Source organism: Aedes aegypti, chromosome 3 (genome assembly GCF_002204515.2).
Source record: "Aedes aegypti strain LVP_AGWG chromosome 3, AaegL5.0 Primary Assembly, whole genome shotgun sequence".
NCBI classification, from domain to species: domain Eukaryota; kingdom Metazoa; phylum Arthropoda; class Insecta; order Diptera; family Culicidae; genus Aedes; species Aedes aegypti.
This window is the reverse complement of record NC_035109.1, coordinates 298,452,232-298,475,835: the sequence shown is the minus strand read 5'-3', so window position 1 is coordinate 298,475,835 and position 23,604 is coordinate 298,452,232. Positions and strand designations below refer to the sequence as shown.

General features: G+C 44.4%; 1 protein-coding gene and 1 long non-coding RNA gene across 2 annotated transcripts; one reads left to right on the top strand and one right to left on the bottom strand.

Moving 5' to 3' along the window:
• Positions 1 to 4,995: 4,995 nt before the first annotated feature.
• On the top strand, positions 4,996 to 6,617 carry LOC5568688 (general transcription factor IIH subunit 2). Its single transcript, XM_001652463.2, has 3 exons — positions 4,996 to 5,249; positions 5,311 to 6,038; positions 6,138 to 6,617. The coding sequence occupies exons 1-3, from the start codon at positions 5,191 to 5,193 to the stop codon at positions 6,575 to 6,577; spliced, it is 1,227 nt and encodes a 408-aa protein (XP_001652513.1). The 5' UTR covers positions 4,996 to 5,190; the 3' UTR covers positions 6,578 to 6,617.
• A 135-nt stretch (positions 6,618 to 6,752) lies between these two features.
• LOC110678477 lies at positions 6,753 to 17,923 on the bottom strand. The gene is made up of 3 exons (XR_002501652.1): positions 16,773 to 17,923; positions 16,369 to 16,543; positions 6,753 to 7,453 (listed from the first exon to the last, which is right to left on the bottom strand). It is a non-coding gene; the product is annotated as an uncharacterized LOC110678477 (long non-coding RNA).
• Positions 17,924 to 23,604: the final 5,681 nt, after the last annotated feature.

Below are 23,604 nucleotides of genomic sequence, written 5' to 3'. Positions count from 1 at the left end.
TGACATAATACTGCTCATGTATGGCAGCAAGTGGACAATCATCAGATTTGTAAGAGAGAACAGTATTGGTCTTTAGGTCATGAAACACGTAGCACAGCGTGTTAATAGCCACATCTGGATAAACTCTCCTACGCTTTTGATCTGTGAAATCTATGAAATAGTTGCTTTTACAACAAAGCAATCCCTACTCATATTGGACAAGTTTTCTTTTTCTTTGAGCACGCCAGCATCCCATCCTTACTATGTGACCGATTTCACGCTCACAGGTAGCTGCAGTACAACTTTTTATCAGCTTCATAGACTTTGCCCTTTTTAATGAAGAAGTAACTTAAATATCAATATCCGGTATTCCAATGAAGAATGTTCTTAGTCCTTCTTAGTATAATTGGGTCGACTATGCTTTGGGAGAGGTAGCACAGCTCTTCTCAAGTTTAGAGAAAAATGAGTTTGACACTTCGACAAGAATAACAATCAAAGGTTTGAGCAAGCCATGAATTGCAAATCTATCGGGTGTGCATTTAAATGCATTTGAATGCATGAAATAATTGCGATATAACAGATGCATCAGAAGTGATCCACCCCTTGATTGTCATCATGTCTGGAAATAAAAAATCCGAAATTTTCATGCAGGCATGCTGTTCAGTGAAAACAATTCCCGAAAAAAGAGATTTTCAAGAACCTCGAGATGCAAACCTCAACCAAACTATGTTAAAACTTGCTCCAATCATAAAATTGTGTTCGGCAAAAGTTCGTAGAATTGGATAAACTACTATGTAGAAGTATTTCCGATAAATTTTGATGTTTCGTTCGGTAGTTATGATTTTTTAGAGCTTGAAAATAGCCCAAAAACACATAATTGATTTGAAGCACAACTAAGTTTACTCTAAATTGAGTGAAATTTTGGCCAGAAGTTCATTTCGCAATGAAAAATTAAAGTATTGGTTGACTGGGGAGTTTCCAGACATTTTTGAAAATATGAATAGGTCTAATATTGAGCTTGAGCTTGAGCTTGATTGGCCGCCCGTGGATGCACTCCAGTATCGCCAGATCAGCTGCACTTACACAACGAACTAACCGAATGACTGCTTGGGACTAACAGGCATCCTCAGTGTATAAGTGCTGGTGATCTTCTATTTTTAGGCAACAATGGCACCTGCCACGTCAGAATGCAGACCAATGAGGGGAAGGGGGAGGAATTGATGATGCATTGAACTGACTCCCACGTAGACCGTATATTCCACTGCATCCACGTCAGTTCATGCGGGAGTGTATGGATTGGGGGAAAGGCATGGCAGAGAGGTTTGCTTTTGTGGTTAGCAGACTGCCTATGTATCAGGCGTAAGAAAGGCGTGCGCGTGGAAGTAGGAAGCGTTAGGGAAACGGTTTCTTGTCCGTCTCTGGTTCTAGCGTTTGCTATGAACGAATAGTTTGAGTGTGATATATTTATAGAATGGAAGATAGAAGCAAGTGAGAGATATACAACTGCAAAGTACGAGGAAAGGGACGGGCCTGGGATTGAACCCATGACCTTCTGCATATGAAGCAGAAGCGGTAGCCATCAGACCACCAACCCCGTCACCTAAAAGGATATTGTGCATTTAGACAAAAATTGTCGGCAGGTCGCTGGCCAACTGGCAACTTTGCCTACTTCCGATTCTACTTCCTGTTCAAAAAATATGATCTCGCAACACTGTAACTAGCAAATCAAAACAATAACATTTTTGCGTTCAGTTTTCGTATCGATGGATTGTTGCAGTATTTGTTGAGAAAATAACTGAAAACAGCAATTATGGACGGAACTTTGCAGTAAGTTGTGAAAATTTATGCTGACGGTTCTTTGAAAGTTGATTCAAATGTTCAATTTTAGGAACCCAGAGGAAGCTGGCGAGTATTGCGATTACGAAGAGTTGGATTTGGATGAGACACGAACAGGTGAAGCCGAAGGAATTGAAGATGCTAATCACTTGCACGATACCAGCGAGTACGTGTTTTCGTTCACCGGGATTTTTTTTTCAAAGATTCTACAAAAGCCAATTGCGCCCCAAGGAATGGACGAAAATGGTCATACACGGAGACACTGCCACCGAGATCGTCGATTGTATGTGGGAAATTGCGTTGGCGAAAATTGAGCGGCAAGTGGTCGGCAAGCCCCTCGATGGTCGGAGAACGTTAATCCTACCGTAAATGATGCCAACGAATTTATTACACTGCAAGACACCACTAAAAAAAAGTTCTACGCGATTGATTCACTTACTGTCAGAATTTTGAGAGGCTGGAAGGGAAAAACGGTGAGAGTTTATGTGTACGTTTGGTCAACCAAAGTGCAAACAAGTGCTCAACATCAAGCAATACTACTTAAGCTGCTCTCACCACAAAACACGGACCGTGCTGGAGCCCATTCAGTTCGAGACGATTCTGCTTTAGCGGATGAGCTGCGGGACACTCATACACACCTGGAAGGCCATTACAGCTCATGGCTGCTGTGGGAAAATTTCATCCATTCGGCACCGGCATTCACACAGGGAGAAATGAAGCAATCTACAGCACCACCAATGCAACTATCGAAGTATTTTCGATGGGTTGCCACGTCAGAACCGAGCAGATTGGAAGCTGTGCATAAAGGAATGATCGTCGCACAGAACAACAACAGTGGATGGCTGAGAGAAATTGGAAACGTGAAGAAGACCTTACTTGACTGCAAAAATATGTTGGATGGAGCTTTATTAAAGGTGGAAGAGATGGAACGACGTGGATTAGTTGGAAACGATCTGTTGGATTCCATGGAGTTGGCTGTTCGCCCAGAGGAGACGGAATTGAGCCTGCAATTGGCAAATAGTGTAGTTGACTGTGAAGACGTGGATCACCAGTGAGAGACATAAGTAACGTTTCGTGGTTTAAAATCACATGTTATGTCAAGGTTATAAAAATAATAAGTCATATATGCTTCTTTGTTTGTTTTTTTTTCTTATATTCTGAAAAAATAGCCTTCATATATTTATCTGGTTTGGATACTCAAGTCAAAGTTTAGTACATCTTGCTGGAGACCTTTTTCTGGTAAAAATGTACCGCCAGGTAGATACCCACAGTGCCCAAAAATTTTAGCGCATGGATAAACTCTGAAGCGAGCCATAATATCTCAAACATCTGGTAAAACAGGAGTTCCTTCAACATGTTCTTTCTTCAATTTTCTCTTAATTAAACCAAAAATAACCTCAATTGGGTTGAAGAAAGGGCAATACGCAGGTAAAAAAATTGGGATTATGCCAATTGATCTTAGATATCGTATTATATTCACGTCACAGTGAATTCTTGCCCCATCTAAAATCCAGACGGAAAGCAATCCAGGATATTTTTGTACCGCTCTGTTCTTCAACGCAAAGTTACGGCAACATTGAAAAAACTTCTTTCGATTAAAAGTACCCTCGGTCCAGAAGCTTTCTAGCATTCCTCCAATACCTAGGAAGCATAAAAAGGACACTCGTGGTTTTCTACAAAACTCCCCGCGATATAGGATTTTTTGTCCAACCACGCCGTATCCCTTCTTGCGTAGCATATCACGATTGTCGAAGCTGACTTCGTCCAGAAACACAAGATTACAGAGATCCCAGGGAATTGCCAACATTTCTCGAACAAATCTTGTTATTTCGTCCTCCCGGATCTGTATCGCTCTCCGTTCAATACACTTCCATGTCATCCCTGCTTCGTGAAGGATGATACATATGGATGACACACTGATGGTTGTAAAAAATCTTCTGTGAAATTTTTGCTTCGCCTCTTCAAGAAACAGGACAGGTTCTCGACGGTAAAGATCCACCAGCCATTCCCTCATTGCGCCACTGAATTTCTTATATACCTGCTATCGCTGTTTTCTCTTATAGATCCCGTTTTGTTCGTATCTGACGATCCAATAACCGATGATAGATAAAGATTTCCCGTAGATTCTGGCAAGCTCCATTCTGGAAATTCCCAGAAAATAATACCCGTAGAGCGCATGATAAACGGTATTAGGTGAGGCATGCTGGTGCCGTACTGTTTGAATTATTGGACTGGCCATTTCTGACGATCGAAGATTATTGATAATACTATAAAGATGTTGAAAAACACAGTTTTACACAATATAAGAAAAAGTATCCTTCTGTTTACCTTCCGATTTTGTTATAACCAAAACAAGTTCTAACTCATATTATATAGACCGTATCTGCCAAAATCTAATGTCAAAACACTTCGGAAGTCGGAAGTCCTGGACTTCCGAACTTCAATTTAGTGCTGGCGACACAATAGAAGATGGTGTCTCCATCGATGTCGATAGCCTGATTTTTGGCGTTATGAAATTTGTGAATACTGTGCATTGCGCGATTATTTATCGCGACGACGATCTTGAAAACTTCTTAAAATGCGTGTAAGATCGCCGCAGGTACTTCAAATCGTGTTGGTGTCTTCTGCGCGATTATTCCTGATTGTCCAAGGCATGATCGCGCAGAAGACACCAAAACGATTTGAAGTACCTGCGGCGATCTACAAGTGTTTTTTAATGCGTAGTATGCACCTGAAACGTAAAGCGCTCAAGTAAAATGTCTCCTTTTTACCGAAGTAATTTTGACAGCCGATCCAATATGAGCGAAATGTCACTTTTACTTGCGGAATAATTGAGCGGCACATTTTTCCGTACGGAAAAGTGACAGCTCCATTTGATTTGTACAGCAGGCGTTACCTATGTTATGAAATCAGCTCTACTTTTCAGCAGCGTACAGCTCAAGTAATTTCGGTAGCGGAATCATTCCTTGACCGTTTCTTGTCCTATCCTTTTGCACAGTACTTATGATCAGCGTACCGGCCATAAGATAGTCGGCGCGAGAATTTTTTGCGCCACGCATATTTAATAAACCCCAAAAAGCGCAAAAATTTTATATTTTTGTGTGCACTAACATGTTTTTTATCTTCTCCGTGTAGTTTATTTGCAGAATCCAACTAAAGGAATTCACCACAAGGGCCAACTGTCAATCCATGAAAACCACAACAAAAACACGCATCCTGGCCAGTGGCCGCACAACTTTCTGCGAAGTAAATTTTTGTTAGAAGTTTGGAATAATCGTTATTGTAGTTTAATAATTTGCACACTTATAAGTGTGTAAAATACCGCTAAACGGCTTACAACTAATCGAAAATTCTGTCTGAAGTAACCGCCGTACAATGGCAGAGGAAGATGAAATCAAAGAATACCGCTGGGAAACCGGCTACGAGAAAACTTGGTAAGAACGGTGCCTTTGAACGAACACAGAATTTTTATACCGGGATCCGTTTTTTCCGCAGGGAGGCAATCAAGGAGGACGACGATGGCCTGGTGGAAGGTTCGGTGGCCGACATCATCCAGAAGGCCAAACGGAAACGCCAAGCCATGAAGAAGGGCTTCAGCAAGTTGGGCATGATGCGTCATTTGTATGTGCTGCTCGATTGTTCGGAAGCAATGACCGTTCCGGATTTGAAACCGACGCGATTCTTGTGCACGCTGAAGCTATTGGAGATCTTCATAGAAGAGTTTTTCGATCAGAATCCGATCTCGCAGTTGGGAGTAATAGCCATGAAGGCCAAGCGGGCGGAAAAGATTTCCGAACTTGGGGGAAGCTGCCGGAAGCACGTGAAAGCTGTGGCCGGTCTGAGCAAGCTCAATTTGACCGGTGAACCCTCGCTACAGAACGGGCTGGATTTGGCTCTGAAGACGTTGAAAATGGTCCCTGCGCACGCGAGCCGGGAAGTCCTGGTGGTGATGGGCAGCTTGACCACTTGTGATCCCACAGATATTCACATCACGATTGAGGCGCTGAAAGCGGAGGGAATCCGCTGTTCGGTGGTCAGCCTATCGGCGGAAATCCGCGTTTGCAAGTTTTTGTGTACGGAAACAGGGGGCGTCTACGGGGCAGTGCTAGATGACGCCCATTTCAAAGATCAGCTGCTGCAGCATATCGATCCACCGCAGGCCGGAAATCAGCAGGAATTTTCGTTGATAAAGATGGGATTTCCGCATGGGAAAACTGAAGAAGGTAAATTAATATTCTTACATGATTTCGAGTCTTTTACGTCTTTTGTTTAAAAATAAATATTTGATTGCCATATGTACAAATTATGTTTCTCTCCCACAGGTAAAGATCCGCCGCTGACGATGTGCATGTGCCACATCGACAGCACCGATGAGCCCTCGAAGCTGACGTCCGGCGGATATCACTGTCCGCAGTGTTACAGCAAGTATTGTGACCTGCCGGTGGAATGCGCGGCGTGTGGCTTAACATTAGCATCGGCACCGCATCTAGCCCGATCTTATCATCATCTGTTTCCTGTGCCTCACTTCCAGGAGCTTTCATTCGAGCATCAGGCCAGCATTTGCTACGGGTGTCAGAAGCCATTCACCGAAAGCACGGACAAGACGGTATACCAGTGTGGAACCTGCCAACAGGTGTTCTGCATAGATTGTGACATTTTTATACATGAAACGATGCATTCGTGTGTCGGGTGTACGACAATTCCGTCCTCTGTGCAGGCTTTGCACGCACGAAAACCCGTTGCTCCACCAGTTCCGTTATAGATAGGGCGTTGCGCTTGAGAAATAAAAGGTTATAAACCGAGCTGAGCGAGCAGAATTTATTACACTTCGAAATTATTCCTTTGCGTGGCAATGAAAGCGCTGCACTAATCGAGCATTGTACCAAAGAATCATCAGAAGCATCGATTCCTAATTTATTCGAAATAAATAGGTTTTAAAAGAACACTCCATTAGAAATGGTGTCTTTAATCTTTATTCATTACTTATCAACAGGCTTAATTGAGCCCCAATGATAATCTTAAATCTATGTTAACAATAACACACTGATATGTCTTAAAATAAAGGACTTGTTTTGTTAACGTCTAGAACTCGAATCAGCACAGCTCATCGGTTGTTTATTCCATTTCACTTACAACATCGTTACAATTCATTAGCACACCGTTAATCAGCTGAATACACTGTAAAGTTAATATAATCGAAATACAATATAATACACTGAAAGTATTTCATTCTCGAAAGCGTCCAGTGAGACACTACAACTTCTTCCCCCTTCCGAAGTGATTCTATAATTGATTCTGAATGAACTTGGCTTTACATTATAATGGAATTCAAAATATCTTACTATCGATCGTAATATACAAAATCCGAATCAGATTTGACCTGCTTTATTCGCTTAGACCGTCGCAGCTCTGAGCTCGACTGATGTTGCTCGCGTTTACGCTTGACTCCCGGATTGGGAGGATCATCTTGAGGGCCTCGATGATGTTCACTGCCGATATTAACCGGAGAGGTACTTGAAATGGCCATGTCTTGTGTGCTGGGCGTAGGAAGCGAGATGTTTGGTCTTGTTGAATCCGGGTCATTAAACAGACGGATCTGTGTGCGATGAGCAGTGGTTTGCACGCTTCCAATTTCCACCTGCAAGATATGTCGAGAAACACGTTTTAGAAACACAGCTTTCAACCATCTTGCATGATTATGTGGGTTATGATTCTTGTACCAAACAAAATCCCCACTAGTCAGATTATCCAACGGATCTAATGGTTCTGGTCTAATACTAGCGGATGCATTTTCATCATAAGAACGGTCATTTTGTACAAATAAATTGTGTTTGAATTGCTTTTTAGGATTTATAAGATCTAATAAAGTCTTAGGCTTATAAGAAAAGATTCTTTCTGATGGGAATTCCTCATCATTCGTCAAACAGGTATTCCGATAATTGAATAAAAACAAATAAAGCTGGTCTTCTAAGCTAACTTCCGCTATATCTGGATCAATAAGGAACTTCTTCAACACCTCTTTTGTAGTTCTCACCAGCCTCTCCGCCTGCCCATTGCTGGCTGGATTATACGGCGGACTTTTAAGTACAGTTATACCTTGCCTTCCCAAAAATTCTACAAAAGAGAGTGAGTTGAAAGGAGGGCCGCCGTCCGAAACTAAGCAATCCGGTAAACCAAACCGCGCAAAAAATTCTACTAATTTTGTTAACACCTTAGAGCAATCGGTTCCTCTCTTCATCCATTCTACTTCTAGCCATTTCGAGAAGCTGTCGATAATCAGTAAAAAAATGTGTCCGGAAAAATGGAAAAAATCTATATGTATCCTGCTAAATGGTTTGGTTGTAGGTGTCCATTTAGACTCAATTTTTTGCTTTGGCACTACTGCCATTCCGTTGCATACCTCACAACACGCTACAAATTTTTCAACTGCCTGATTTATCCCAAACCAATACACAGTACGTCTTGCAAGTTGTTTCATTTTTACTATTCCATTGTGATTTGCATGCAATAACTTCAAAACTTCCTTATGCAATTGTTGTGGAATGACCACTTTGTCCTGATACAACAAACAGCCATCTACCATCTCCAACTCAGATTGATTAGCAAATACATTCTTGTACTGTTTTCCTATGTGATCGGGCCAGCCCTGCTGCATATAAAAAATAAGTTTCTGTAAAAAAATCATCCTTTTTTGTTTCTTCAGCAATCGTATTAAAATTTAGAGGGATTTCCCCAGAAAAGTTTATACTTCTAATATACTCTAAGCCATATTCCATTGGGATTGTTTGCTCTAAGGGAAAGCGAGAACAGAAATCCGCATTTCCCATTTTATGCGATGGTCGATAAAATATTTCAAAATCGTAAATGGACAACTCCATGATAAACCGCTGTAGTCGAGTTACTATTATTGGGTTTTTACCCGATTTCCCAAAAATTCCCAATAAGGGCTTGTGATCTGTAAAAACTTTAAAAGTTTGTCCATATAGATATTTATGGAATTTTTTCACTGTGCACACAAGAGCAAGTGCTTCTAGGTGCAAAATAGGGTAAGATTTCTGGGCTGCATTCAATGAAAACGATGTGAAGCATATAGGTTTTTCGACACCATCGACAATATGAGCAATAACCCCCCCTAAGCCATAACTTGAAGCATCTGTTATAATTGCTATGGGTTTTTTTGCATCGAAAAACTCTACAAAGTTTGTTGCTAAAAGACAACGTTTCGCAGTTTCAAAAGCTTCATTGCAATGTTTGTCCCACACAAATCTCACGTTCTTTTTCAGTAAGTTGTACAAATGAAACAATTTAGAGGATAAATTTGGTATGAACTTATTATAGTAGTTGATTAATCAAGAAATGATTTCAATTCTGCAACGTTCTGGGGAACCCTAGCTTTCTGGATCGTAGCAATTTTATCTGGGCATGGTGACAGACCTTTATCACTCAATATATGACCAAGATAATCAAGCTGCGAAACGAAAAATTTACATTTGTCTAGATTGACCTTGATATTTGCGTTATTTAACCTTTCAAGTACTAAAAACAACTTCCTTTTGCAATCATCAAAATCTTTCCCCGCGATCAAAACGTCATCCAAATAACAGTAAACATATTCCAAACCTTCCAATATCTGGTCCATTACCTGTTGAAATATGGATGCACTAGAAGACGCACCCTGTGGTAGTCTATTGTAAATAAACAATCCTTTGATTGTGTTTATAACCATAAATTTTCTGGACCTTTTCGTCAATGATATAACTGGGTGTAAGCCCCTTCAAGATCTAATGAGCAAAAAATTTTACAGCCTGCTAAACCCGCAAACAAATCTTGAGCGGTGGGCAAAGGATACGTGTTTGGAATAATTAACTTATTTACTGATACCTTGCAATCAATGACAAGCCTAATATCGTTATTTTTCTTCATTACTATCACCACAGGTGACGCCCATTCACTGGTCTTGATTGGAGTGATCACCTCCTCTTTTTCTAAACGATCCAAATAATCCAAAACTTTATCCCGCAAACGGTATGGAACATCATAAGCCTTTCTGAAAATCGGTATCTCGCTTTTTAAAACTAAATCAGCTTCAAAATCTTTTATTGGAAATGAAAAATCTTTTTTAAATACGTTTGCAAATTTTTGCTTTACCTCATTAACAGTTATATCAGAATGATGTTCATTCAAACCATTTATTGTTGAGGTACTAGTGAAAATTTCTCTCCAATTGGAAAAGAACACGTCTAGCCATGACCGACCGAGCAAAGGAATAAATTCATTCTCACAGTCAATCACTAATAACTGCATATTTGCCAATTTCTCTCTAAATTTAACAGAAACATTTGCTTCTCTTCTAATACTCAATCTGTTACCATTCACCACTATCAATTGTTTGTTGCTTTTGCTTAAAGGTTTGTCAAAAGTGTCAGCTATAAAGAGGGGGCAGCGTTTATGGTAACGCCGTCACTGCACCGCCACGCTGGCAACACAAGAGAGAGAAGCGAAAGTGAACGAGCATTCTTTTCATACCCATTAGTCTGTACCCGATACGAAAGAATAAAGACGTTTAGAGTAAACGGTCCCGCGAGTTAAAAAGTTTTTCCCTCTATCACGATACGCATTGTCCGGAGTGTTCCGGTGTTCCGCTGGCCTGTTGGGTGTCCGTATTCGTCGGTCGGTCCACTCTGTTGTCCCACAGGTTATGGGCCCAGAGTCAGTGAATTGGGAAAAGTGTTTTCCGGGACAGAAAGTGCTTCGCGGAAGCCATTAGTGCGCGAAAAAGTTTTCGGCGTGGGTACGATTGGTACAGTTCTGTCGGCGGTTGCATTTGGCTCGAGCTGCAGAGCAGCGCGCGGTTGTGATAGTGTGCGTGTGATTTGGAGCACTCGAGCAGTGCGCGTTTCGGTTGCTGGTGTGTTCGAGGCTGGAAGAAATTTCTAGCGTAACAGGTGAAAGAGGCCTGATTGGAAAAGTTTTCGTTCTCGTCGCGTGTGTGTCGATCGGAGAAGAAAATGAGTGAGAAATTTCTGTTCGCTCGTCTGAACAACCAGAATTTCCCCGTGTGGAAAACGCGTATGGAAATGTATTTGAAGCGCGAAGAACTGTGGAAAGTGATAAGAGACGCAGCACCAGAGCCGGTCAGTGATGACTGGACGAAGAGTGACGAAAAGGCGCTGGCGATGATTGTCCTAGGTGTTGAGGACAGCCAGTTGAATTTAGTGCGTGGTGCTGCGACGGCAGTGGAAGCGTGGAACAAATTGAAAGATTTTCACGAAAAGACGTCGATGACGTCAAGAGTGTCATTGCTTCGTCGCATATGCAGCTTGAATATGTGCGAAGGGGACAATATCGAGAAGCACTTGTATGAGTTGGAAGAGCTTTTCGATAAGTTGGCTTGCGCCGGTCAGGAAATGGAGATGCCGCTTAAAATCGCGATGATCTATCGCAGCTTGCCAGAGTCTTACGGCAGTTTGGTTACCGCTCTGGAAGGTAGACCGGATGCCGATCAGACAATGGAGCTGGTCAAGCAGAAGCGGATTGACGAGCATCAGCGCCGGCAAGAACGTTCGGGCGATGCCGGTGAAAACGCGATGAAGATGTATAGCAGGAAGAAGAAGAGCGATAAAGTGTGTTTTCAGTGCGGCAAACCGGGACATTTCCGCCGAAATTGTCAGCAGCTGAAAAGCGGCCCGAGCGGCAGTGATGTGAAGCGCGATTCAAAACCGAAATCCGGTAGTGCGAAAGCGAAGCAAGCAGAAGAAAGTGATTCGGCGATCTGTTTTGTGGCTGGAAATAAATGCAGTGGACCTTGGATTGTCGACAGTGGATGTTCCAGCCACATGACGAACGATAAGTCGTTCTTTGACAAACTGGACACGAGTGTAAAGGTGAAAGTGATCCTGGCCGATGGGTCAGAGACAATGTCCGGAGGAATCGGAGAAGGCACAGTGAAATGAGTGAGCGGTGAAAACAGTTTGGTGGACATTCCGTTCAAAGACGTGTTATACGTGCCTGCACTGGACAGTGGACTCACTTCGGTGAGAAAACTCGTGAAGAGAGGACTGAAAGTGGAATTCAGTGGTTCGAGATGTGAGATCTTGTCCGCGCAAGGTAAAATAGTGGCTGTGGCGGAACCCCGCGGCAATCTATTCGCGTTGAAGGTTGCAGAAGGAGCTCGGCTGGGCAAGGAGGCTCGGCACCTGCAGAATTGCCAGCATACCTGGCACCGCCGGTTTGGTCACCGGGATCCGGCGGCATTGGATGAGATCCAAAGGAAGGAGCTTTCTGACGACTTCAAGATTCAGGATTGCGGGATCCGGCAGGTTTGTCAACCTTGCCTTGAAGGTAAATCATGTAGAATTCCATTTCCTAAAACCGCGAGCAATCGGACCCAACGTGTTCTCGACGTCGTTCATACTGATGTATGTGGTCCGATGGCAAACGTAACGCCAGGAGGTGCCCGCTATCTAATGACAATCATTGATGATTATAGTAGATACACCGTCGTGTGTCTACTGAAGCGTAAGAGCGATGTAGCTGATTGCATTAAGAAATATGTCGCGCACGTCAAGAACATGTTTGGTCGGGCTCCATGTGTAATAAGATCAGACGGCGGGGGTGAATATATCGGTCATGACTTGAAGCGGTATTATGAGCAGGAAGGCATTCAGGCGCAGTTCACCGCGGCCTACTCCCCTCAGCAGAACGGAGTAGCCGAGCGGAAGAATCGCTCACTCCAAGAAATGGCCACATGGATGCTTCTTGACGTCGGCCTTGATAAAAAGTACTGGGGGGAGGCGGTGGCTACTGCAGCGTATTTACAGAATAGGCTACCATCCCGCGCCGTCGATACTACACCTTACGAAAGGTGGTTCGGCAGGAAACCGTCTCTTTCACATATGAAGATATTCGGTTGCCCTGCATTTGTTCACATCCCCGATGTTAAACGGTCGAAGCTAGATAGTAAAGCTAAGAAGCTGCTGTTCGTGGGTTATTGTAGTGACAGGAAGGCCTACCGGTTCTTGAATACGGATACAAACGAGATCACTATCAGTCGCGATGTTCGGTTTGTGGAACTTCAGGAGGAGAAGACACCTGCGCTAGGTGGTCTGCAATCGGCTGGAGAGGAATTCGTTGAGGTAGAGACCACTAGCAGCCGTCCGAAGAAGCGAGTAGATGAAGAAAACTCAGAACAGCCACGGGACCAGGAGGAGTCCGAGAAAGATACTTTCTTCGACTGGGATGATGAACAGGAGCAATCTGACCAACCGGAAGCGACAAGAAAAGAGCAGAAGCGGAGCACCCGAGGCGTACTGCCAAAGCGGTTGGAAGACTACGTCGTCAACGCGGCGATGTTGGCACAGGAGGAGCCAGCGACCTACGAGGAGGCAGTGGCCGGACCCGAGCAAGGACTGTGGCAGGAAGCTATGGCGGAGGAGTATCAGTCGCTGATGGAGAACCGGACATGGAAGCTTGTTGAACTACCCGCCGAACGGACCCCAATCAGTTGCAAATGGGTCTATAAGAAGAAGCATGATAGTGTCGGCAACGTTTCCCGGTTCAAAGCACGGCTCGTCGCGAGAGGATTCTCACAGAAATTTGGAGTAGATTATGATGCCGTCTTTGCTCCAGTGGCGACTCAAACAACCTTGAGGATTTTGCTAACGGTCGCCGGGCAGAAGAAAATGCACGTCCATCACCTCGACGTGAAGTGCGCCTACCTTCACGGTAAGCTAAAGGAGGAGGTGTATATGCAACAACCGAAAGGGTTCGTTATTCCTGGGAAAGAGAAGTTCGTGTGTAAGCTTGAACGCAGCCTGTACGGCCTCAAGCAGGCCGCACGAGTATGGAACGAGACGATAAGTGTGCTGTTGAAGGAGCTCGGTTTCACACAGTCGGTGGCAGATCCATGCCTTTACGTGAAGAGATTGCCCGATGGTGATGTCGTATATCTCCTTATTTATGTCGACGACATGATTGTGGCAAGCACGGTTGAGGAGGAGATCAGGTTGATCGAAGAACAGTTGCGAAAGAAGATATCGTTGACGTCGCTGGGAGAGGTGAAACAATTCCTCGGCGTTAGAGTGACTAGAGACGATGAAGGATGTTTCAGCCTGGATCAAAGTGTGTTTATCTTGGTTCTTGCGCAACGGTTCGGTTTACAAGACGCAAAAGGTTCAAGCATTCCACTCGATCCGGGATATTACCGCAGCCGGGTGAATAGTCAACCACTGGATTCGAACGAGCGCTACCATAGTTTGGTAGGAGCGCTTCTATATATCGCAGTGAATACTAGGCCGGATGTTGCCGCAAGCGTGTCCATCCTAAGCAGGCAGATCAGCAGCCCTACGGAGACCGATTGGGTTGAATTAAAACGTGTCGTACGATACTTGTTGAAGACCGCCTGCTACAAGTTGAAACTGTCTGCTGCGAAATTAGATCTCGTTGGATTCTGCGACGCGGATTGGAGCGGAGATCCATCTGACCGCAAATCGAATTCTGGCTATTTGTTCCAGCTTGGCAAAGCAACAATTTGTTGGGCAAGCCGGAAACAAACGAGCGTATTTTTGTCCAGCATGGAGGCCGAATATATGGCCTTATCGGAAGCGTGCCGTGAATTAGTTTGGCTGAGGCAACTGCTGGAAGAAATTGGAGCACCGCAACAGAAGCCAACTACTGTACTGGAAGATAATCGTAGCTGCATCGAGTTTGTGGAGACTGATCGCAAATCAAGAAGATCCAAACATATCGACACTAGGGTGCACTACACCAAGGATCTGGTCAATAAAGGTGTGGTGGCTCTCCAATATTGTTCGACGGAGGAAATGACTGCGGACATCCTAACAAAACCGTTGGGAGCGGTGAAACAACAGCGATTCGTGGAAGCGATGGGGCTGGTCAGTACCGATGGCCGGACTGTACCGGTTCCGTGACGTCGAGGAGGAGTGTCAGCTATAAAGAGGGGGCAGCGTTTATGGTAACGCCGTCACTACACCGCCACGCTGGCAACACAAGAGAGAGAAGCGAAAGTGAACGAGCATTCTTTTCATACCCATTAGTCTGTACCCGATACGCAAGAATAAAGACGTTTAGAGTAAACGGTCCCGCGAGTTAAAAAGTTTTTCCCTCTATCACGATACGCATTGTCCGGAGTGTTCCGGTGTTCCGCTGGCCTGTTGGGTGTCCGTATTCGTCGGTCGGTCCACTCTGTTGTCCCACAAAAAGTACGAAAATACTGATTTTTGCCAATAACAGACACCGACGCGCCACAATCCACCTCCATTGTTAACAATTTTCCATCAACAAAGGTATTAACTAAACAAGGGTTATTAATCTTATTGATAGACGACACCATCATGCACTCTAAATCACCTGCGTCATATCCAGCTTTTTACGAGCGTTAATGGCTGCCGCAAAAAGGCTCTCTTTCTGGTAGGGATCAGTCGATTTGACGTTTGGCTTGGGTCCGTTCAATATAAAACGACCCAAGCCAAACGTCAAATCGACTGCTCCTTACCAGAAAGAGAGCCTGTTTGCGGCAGCCATTAGCGCTTTTAAAAAGCTGGATTCCTCGTCTTCACTTTCAGATTTGTCGGTTCTAAGCCTGTTGAATAGCCCACTAATGGTTGTTTCATCTGAAGGCCCCTTGCTGCCATGCTCTGCTTGCCAAGTGTCCATAAACTTTACGGTGTCCCTTTTAAGGTTTTTCAATTTGAAGCATTTACGTTTTAAATGCCCTTTCAATCCACAAAATCCACAAACGCGATCTTCATATGGCTGTTGATTTCTACTATTGTCCCTTTTCCAATCAACCTGCCGCTGTCTACCATATGGACGGTAACCAAGCCTGTCCTTCACAGGGCCTCTCTCATTGTCTCCATTCAAAGATCTGGCTAACCCTAAAGTTTTCTCCAACTTCTTATAAGCTATACCTGCTGATCTATCGTGTCTAATTAAGCCAATTTGATCAGAGTTGTCTTTCATACTCTTCGCATTAGAGCTAGCCATCTCCCAAGTAATAACTATTTTTTCGGCATTTGAAAGGGTTAAATTTTCTTCACTAAGAAGACGCTGTTGTAGAGCCTTGTCTCTGACTCCAGCAACAATTCTGTCTAAAATGGCTTTTTGTTTGAAGTTTTCAAATGAGCAAAATTCAGCTTGAAGCTTTACAGAGAGGACAAAGTCCTCCACAGATTCATCGGGTTGTTGTACCCGGTGGTTAAATTTAAACCGCTGGATAAAATCCGATTCGGTTTTATCAAATCTACTTTTAAGTTTCGTCACCATTTCATCGAATTTAATATCACTGTAGTTAGTATTAGGAAACAATAATTTCACCTCACTATACACGGACGGACCACATAATGTAGCAAAATAATCTTTCTTATCTTCCTCTTTAATTTTATTTAACCGAAACACGGATCCCAATCGTTCAATCCACTCAGAAAAGGACGTTCCTTTCCGATACGGTTCCATAATGGTAGCTAGGGTACCCTGAGCCATTTTGAAAGTTCCTAGGCACAACCGGGGACAATGAGAAAAAAATGGGTAGCTTACCAAATCTTCCGGTGTTCAACCTTCACAAGCCAGTTAGCCAGAGACAACTCCAAAACAGATCGTAATGGGCGCACGGTCGCACTCGTCCGAACAGTAATCCGGATATTCTCTTCAGCTTAACGAACAAATGCCTTGTTCCGCTGGTATCGTGCCAGTTAGCAGACGATTCTCGATTCTAGATAACGGGATATAGAAAACAAACGTTAATCAAATGTGCTTATTATTCACTTAATACAAGGGTTTTTTTTAACAAAAGTGTCTATTGATTCTCACTGCTTTTGTTACAGACACCAATGTCACCTTTGTTTACGGTAAACAAAAGAAGCAAAGCGTCTTTTCCTAACAAAAGGCTTCAACTTGAGCACCAAAATGTCGAACAAAAGTCCAACCAACTAGATACTCACATTACCAGCTTACAAACGGGCACCAAGCGCAAGAGTATGGCTCGGGATGGTCCAAAGCACTCCTCTTAGGTCCAAAAACGTTCCTTCTAACCTTACTCTTCTTTCAATTCCGGTCCCAACTTGCAAGTATAGGCCTTTTTTGATGGATTTCCTCCGAAATGATGGCCACTATCCACTGCACAATGGAAAGTACGATTTTCCACACAATAGTAGAACTATGTAAAAAGCACCTTTTTTTTATCCTGTCGTCGCCAGTTGATATGTCTTAAAATAAAGGACTTGTTTTGTTAACGTCTAGAACTCGAATCAGCACAGCTCATCGGTTGTTTATTCCATTTCACTTACAACATCGTTACAATTCGTTACAATTCATTAGCACACCGTTAATCAGCTGAATACACTGTAAAGTTAATATAATCGAAATACAATATAATACACTGAAAGTATTTCATTCTCGAAAGCGTCCAGTGAGACACTACACACACAAGCATGAACAATCAAACACGAATATTAGGGATGACAGGTAACATGAATCAACAAAAACATAAGTTTAAACCGCTTCCACAGTGTACATATGTTCATTTTACAATCGGCACGGCTTCCATGTGTTTCTCGGACGCTCGATGAATTCTCTGTATTTTATTCCGGTGGGCCAGGCATCTTCTCGTAGCAGCAATCGTTTGTACTTCCCTTCGACTGTGACTTTGAAAGAAGCGTAGTCAAGCGGCTCATCAATCTTCCATTTTGGGACAAGTTTTTTGATACGAAACGCTCGGTTTTCTTTAAGACCACATGACTCTGATACCAAAACATTGATTTCATCCTCTGTTACTCGGCCGTCGATGTTAGTTAGAAACAACGAAAACATTTTCTCGCTATGATGAATGGGGCTGTCTGAGTTAGAAGCATGCTGGAACGAATTCTCTTGTATCGAACGGCTTTGAACCATTATAGAGCTTCGTTGAACGTATAGGTGTAGAGTGTCGTGGAACAGACGGCATCGCAGAAATTGAATCTCTCGGCTGGGCACGCATGGTGGAAAGTGTCTTTTCCATGTTCGCAATTTTAGATTTCATGTCGACCAACTCTTCATAATTTTTTTGCAGTGCATTATCATCGGGCTGGGCGCGGTAAATGGCTGGGCATGGCGTACCATTGGTACCTCGCGTATCTGCAGGAATAAAATAGACCCCTTTGTGCGGTCCTTAGCCTCTTGCCCAGCAACTCCTATCCCTACCTCCTCGTGGTACTGGCCGGGGTACGAGTAACCTTGGGGAAGATCGGGTAACCAACCCCCGGTGGGAACTTTGGTCGTATGCTGACAGGGAAGGGGGGGTTTGCTTTTGCAAACCTGGAGCGTCTGTACTCCACGTTAGGAGCGGCTCACAACAGCGTCTGTTCCCCATGTCAGGGGCGGCTGATCATCGTCCGAGTCTCAGAGAAGGACTCTAAGCTAAACTGCGCACTATGGCCCTCCGAACATTTAGGGGGAATGGTCCCCCGGAAATCTAGGGGGTTGGTGTCAGGCCCTGCAAGCCAACCGTAAAAACACATCAGCACAGGAACGTCAACGAAAGAATACGGACCGGAACAATCGGCAAAGACCACAGCGACGAAAACGGACTAGCGATTGGAAACTCGGTACGTGGAACTGCAAATCTCTCAACTTCATTGGAAGTACTCGCATACTCTCCGATGTACTGAAGACCCGCGGTTTCGACATTGTAGCGCTGCAGGAGGTGTGCTGGACAGGAGCATTGGTGCGAGGTAATCATACCATCTACCAGAGCTGCGGCAACACACGCGAGCTGGGAACAGCTTTCATAGTGATGGGTGATATGCAAAGGCGCGTGATCGGGTGGTGGCCGATCAATGAACGAATGTGCAAGTTAAGAATCAAAGGCCGATTCTTTAACTTCAGCATAATCAACGTGCATAGCCCACACTCCGGAAGCACTGATGATGACAAGGACGCATTTTACGCGCAGCTCGAACGCGAGTACGACCGCTGCCCAAGCCACGACGTCAAGATCATCATAGGAGATTTGAACGCTCAGGTTGGCCAGGAGGAGGAGTTCAGACCGACGATTGGAAAGTTCAGCGCCCACCGGCTGACGAACGAGAACGGCCTACGACTGATAGATTTTGCCGCCTCCAAGAACATGGCCATTCGTAGCACAGCCTCCCGTATCGGTACACCTGGAGATCACCTTAGCAGACAGAATCGCAAATCGACCACGTTTTGATCGATGGACGGCACTTCTCCAACATAACCGACGTCAGAACCTATCGTGGCGCCAACATTGACTCCGACCACTACCTGGTGATGGTGAAACTGCGCCCAAAACTATCCGTCATCAACAATGTACGGTACCGACGCCCGCCCCGGTACAATCTCGAGCGGCTGAAACAACCGGATGTCGCCAATGCGTACGCGCAGCTTCTTGAGGCAGCGTTGCCGGATGAGGGCGAGCTCGATAGGGCCCCTCTTGAGGACTGCTGGAGGACAGTCAAAGCAGCCATTAACGACGCTGCCGAAAGCGTTGTCGGATATGTGGAACGGAGCTCAAGAAACGATTGGTTCGACGAGGAGTGCCAGGAGGTTTTAGAGGAGAAGAATGCAGCGCGGGCTGCAATGCTGCAGCATGGTACGCGGCAAAACGTGGAACGATACAGACTGAAGCGGAAACAGCAAACCCGCCTATTCCGGGACAAAAAGCGCCGCCTGGAAGAGGTGGAATGCCAAGAGATGGAGTTGCTGTACCGTTCTCAAGAAACGCGGAAGTTCTATCAGAAGCTCAACACATCCCGCAAAGGCTTCGTGCCGCGAGCTGAGATGTGCCGGGACAAGGATGGGAGCATCTTGACAGACGGACGCGAGGTGATCGAAAGGTGGAAGCAGCATTACGATGAATACCTGAATGGCGCAGAGAACTCAGGCACAGAAGGTCAGGACAGCGAAGGCGATGGCTACGTCAGCACAGCGGACAGCGGAAATCAACCAGCTCCCACGATGGGGGAAGTTAAGGATGCCATTCAACAGCTCAAGAACAACAAAGCCGCTGGCAAGGATGGTATCGGAGCCGAACTCATCAAGATGGGCCCGGACAGGTTAGCCGCTTGTCTGCATCGGCTGATAGTCAGAATCTGGGAAACGGAACAGCTACCGGAGGAGTGGAAGCAAGGCGTTATATGCCCTATCTACAAAAAGGGCGACAAACTGGAGTGTGAAAATTATCGTGCAATCACCATCCTAAACGCCGCCTATAAAGTGCTATCCCAGATTCTCTTCCGTCGTCTATCACCTATAGCAAACGAGTTCGTGGGAAGTTATCAAGCAGGTTTCATCGACGGCCGCTCGACAACGGACCAGATCTTTTCCGTGCGGCAAATCCTCCAGAAATGCCGTGAGTACCAGGTCCCTACGCACCATTTGTTCATCGATTTCAAGGCGGCATACGATAGTATCGACCGCGTAGAGCTATGGAAAATCATGGACGGGAACAGCTTTCTTGGGAAGCTCACAAGATTGATCAGAGGAACGATGGACGGTGTGCAAAACTGCGTGAAGATCTCGGGCGAACACTCCAGTTCGTTCGAGTCTCGGCGGGGACTACGACAGGGCGACGGACTTTCGTGCCTGTTGTTCAATATTGCGCTTGAAGGTGTCATGCGGAGAGCCGGACTTAACAGTCGAGGCACGATTTTCACGAGATCCGGACAATTTGTTTGCTTCGCGGACGACATAGATATTATTGGGAGAAAATTTGAAACGGTGGCAGATTTGTTCACCCGCCTGAAACGCGAAGCAACAACAGTCGGGCTAATGGTGAATGCGTCGAAAACAAAGTACATGCTGGTTGGCGGAACTGAGCGCGACAGGGCCCGCCTAGGAAGCAGTGTTACGATAGACGGGGATACCTTCGAGGTGGTGGACGAGTTCGTCTACCTCGGATCCTTGTTGACGGCTGACAACAATGTTAGTCGGGAAATACGAAGGCGCATCATCAGCGGAAGTTGTTCCAACTATGGGCTCCAGAAGAAACTGCGGTCAAGAAAGATTCACACCCGCACCAAATGCACGATGTACAAAACGCTCATAAGACCGGTAGTCCTCTATGGGCATGAGGAGTGGACTATGCTCGAGGAGGACTTGCAAGCTCTTGGGGTTTTCGAACGCCGAGTGCTAAGGACGATCTTCGGCGGCGTGCAGGAGAACGGCGTGTGGCGGCGAAGAATGAACCACGAGCTCGCTCATCTCTACGGCGAACCCAGTATCGTGAAGGTAGCTAAAGCTGGAAGGATACGCTGGGCAGGGCATGTGGCAAGAATGCCGGACAACAACCCTGTAAAGATGGTGTTCGCCACGAATCCGGTCGGAACAAGAAGGCGTGGGGCGCAGCGAGCTAGGTGGATTGACCAGGTACACCAGGACCTGGAGAACGTGGGTCACAGTCGAGGATGGAGAGAAGCGGCCATGAACCGAGGGAATTGGCGAAATATTGTTGGCGAGGCTTTATCAAGATAATTGATGTAAAGCAAAATAAGTAAGTAAGTATCATCGGGCTGAGCAGTATACTTCTTCTGTTGATGATCATGAAAATCAGCAAGGCAGTCGTCACATAACCAAATGATATTTTTCCTGATGCAGCGTACACTATCATCGGAAAGACCAACACAAGCACCATGAAATGCTTGCATGCATATTGTCGCACCGCCACCAAACCGGATCGCGCCAGTGAGACTCGCGACGCGCCTCAACTCGCGCGATTTTGAAATTTTTTTTCTACCGGATACATAATATTCCTTCGCAGACTGTAAAAACGTCGGTGATAGAGTTGATCGGCTGTAAGCACTTCTTGCACACCATTGTGTCAATCCAATATGACGGTGAACGATACAGACGAGAACAATAAGCCCAGTTGAAGAGTTGTTCACTGTTTTGCAGAGTTTAGCATCAAGTGTTTCAAGAAATCACGATCAAAACCACTTCGTGAATGTAACAGATATCAGCTTATTAGTTTTCACGAATAATACTACGAATATTTCCAAGCAAAAAAAAGATTGAAATCGACCGCACAAAAAAAAAACACATGTCTAAGCAGCAGGAGACGCACACACAGCCAGGTGCTTTTTTCAAATGTTATCGAAAGCGTAAGATAGTTTATTATAAATCTAAAACCAGTATTTGGCATATTTCCTTGGAATGATTTGGTTTTAGCTCCTTGCAAACTATCCCTCGTTTGATTCAACTCACCGGTGCATATAAAAAGGAAACTGCCAACCAAAAGGCAGACAAGGATGCAGCAGTGCTTGCAAATACTCCTCATCTTTTGGAGTTTTTCTCTGCAAGTTTAAAAAACGTACATGATTTCAAGCTACTTTTGGCTGAGAATCACACTATCTCATCCAAGAGCAAAAACTGCAAAGTTTTAGTGAAAAAATGCTGGGATGCTTATTGAACATGTTGACAAAATGGAACCTGGTACTTCCACATCATTCATTGAACCACTATCTAGTGATCCTGCTAACTGGTTCCTCATTACAGATAAGCGAGTAATCTTTTTGGTCTTCTGAGCAGAACCAGACCAAAAATGATTCAGATTCGCGGAATTTGATGATTTGCATTAGAAGTGATAATGGCGAGCATATTTCTAGAAAATGGTAAGTCTCCAATGTATCCAAAGATATTCTTACTCATTGAAATGTGAGACTTGCATTTACCATATTTTACGTTAGTATCTGTTTATTGCTTGTACTGCTCATTGGCGTCATTGGAGGCTTAAACTGCTCATTGGGTCATCGGGAAAATGAGAAGATAATTGGAATAAATCAGCAGAAGAAACAATGAAAGTACACGAGCAAGGCCAAAATCATTGAAAAGCGACAATGAACTTCAGTATTCAATAAAGTGACCAGACGTCCCGGATTATCCGGGACAGAACAATTTTTAACTTGACAGTACAGTGTCAATACTTTTTATTTCAATTAACTTAGTATATAGTACATGTTTTAGATTGAATATGAATGAAAATTGCACCTCAACTGTAGGCAGCGCTTCATAGTGGTTTCTGCGCTCGTGTACATACACGTTACATGTCACCAACATTACTTAAAGAGTGCTGGTGGAAAATATAAACAAAGATCAGCTGTTCCCAGCAAAACCAAACGGCAGTATTTTCCACCAGCAAAATTGCGCATATGTTCGTGACACCGCTCGGCGAGAGCTCAATTGGGGATGAGATCTGACAAGCGTCCCGGATTTTTTCCGGGACACATCTGGTCACGTTAGTCTTCAATGATCCGATTCATGCCGCATTGACAAACATCTAGGCCCCCTCGTTGAATCTGACCCGAGACCCCAAGACCGCAAATCCGGAACTATCCAGAGACACACTTCCTATATTTGCACTGTCTTGATTTTGTATGCGATTTTAGCGTTTACTGGCCTTGTTTTTTTTACAAATTTTATGGAAAAATAAATGAATAAGGAAGATTTTTACCAGGGTTTTTAACGTTAACCGTTTCGCTAATTCGTTAGCGTTAACCAGTAACGGTTAGCGAAGCTTACGTTGATTCGTTCGAAAATCGATTTAACGATAACGCTAACGTACAGCGTTGATTTAACGTCAACGACTTCGTTATTTTTAACGTTAACGAAAATTTTAATATCTCAAAAAATAATAATATGTATGTGATGATTAGAGCTCCACAGTTTTGGAAGTAAGAAAATCTGTTCCACGGCCATTACCAGTTTCGATTTAAATGAATTTAAATCTGTCATCTTAAGTTAGGGCAGTATGGCAACTTGTATTTGAAAATGAGAGATCGG

Excerpts from the sequence above, each read along its gene's own strand:
- LOC5568688 (XM_001652463.2), top strand. The coding sequence starts at position 5,191 with ATGGCAGAGGAAGATGAAATCAAAGAATACCGCTGGGAAACCGGCTAC. Across the intron at positions 5,250-5,310 it reads ACCGGCTACGAGAAAACTTG|GGAGGCAATCAAGGAGGACG; the intron begins GTAAGAACGGTG and ends TTTTTTCCGCAG. Across the intron at positions 6,039-6,137 it reads GCATGGGAAAACTGAAGAAG|GTAAAGATCCGCCGCTGACG; the intron begins GTAAATTAATAT and ends TCTCTCCCACAG.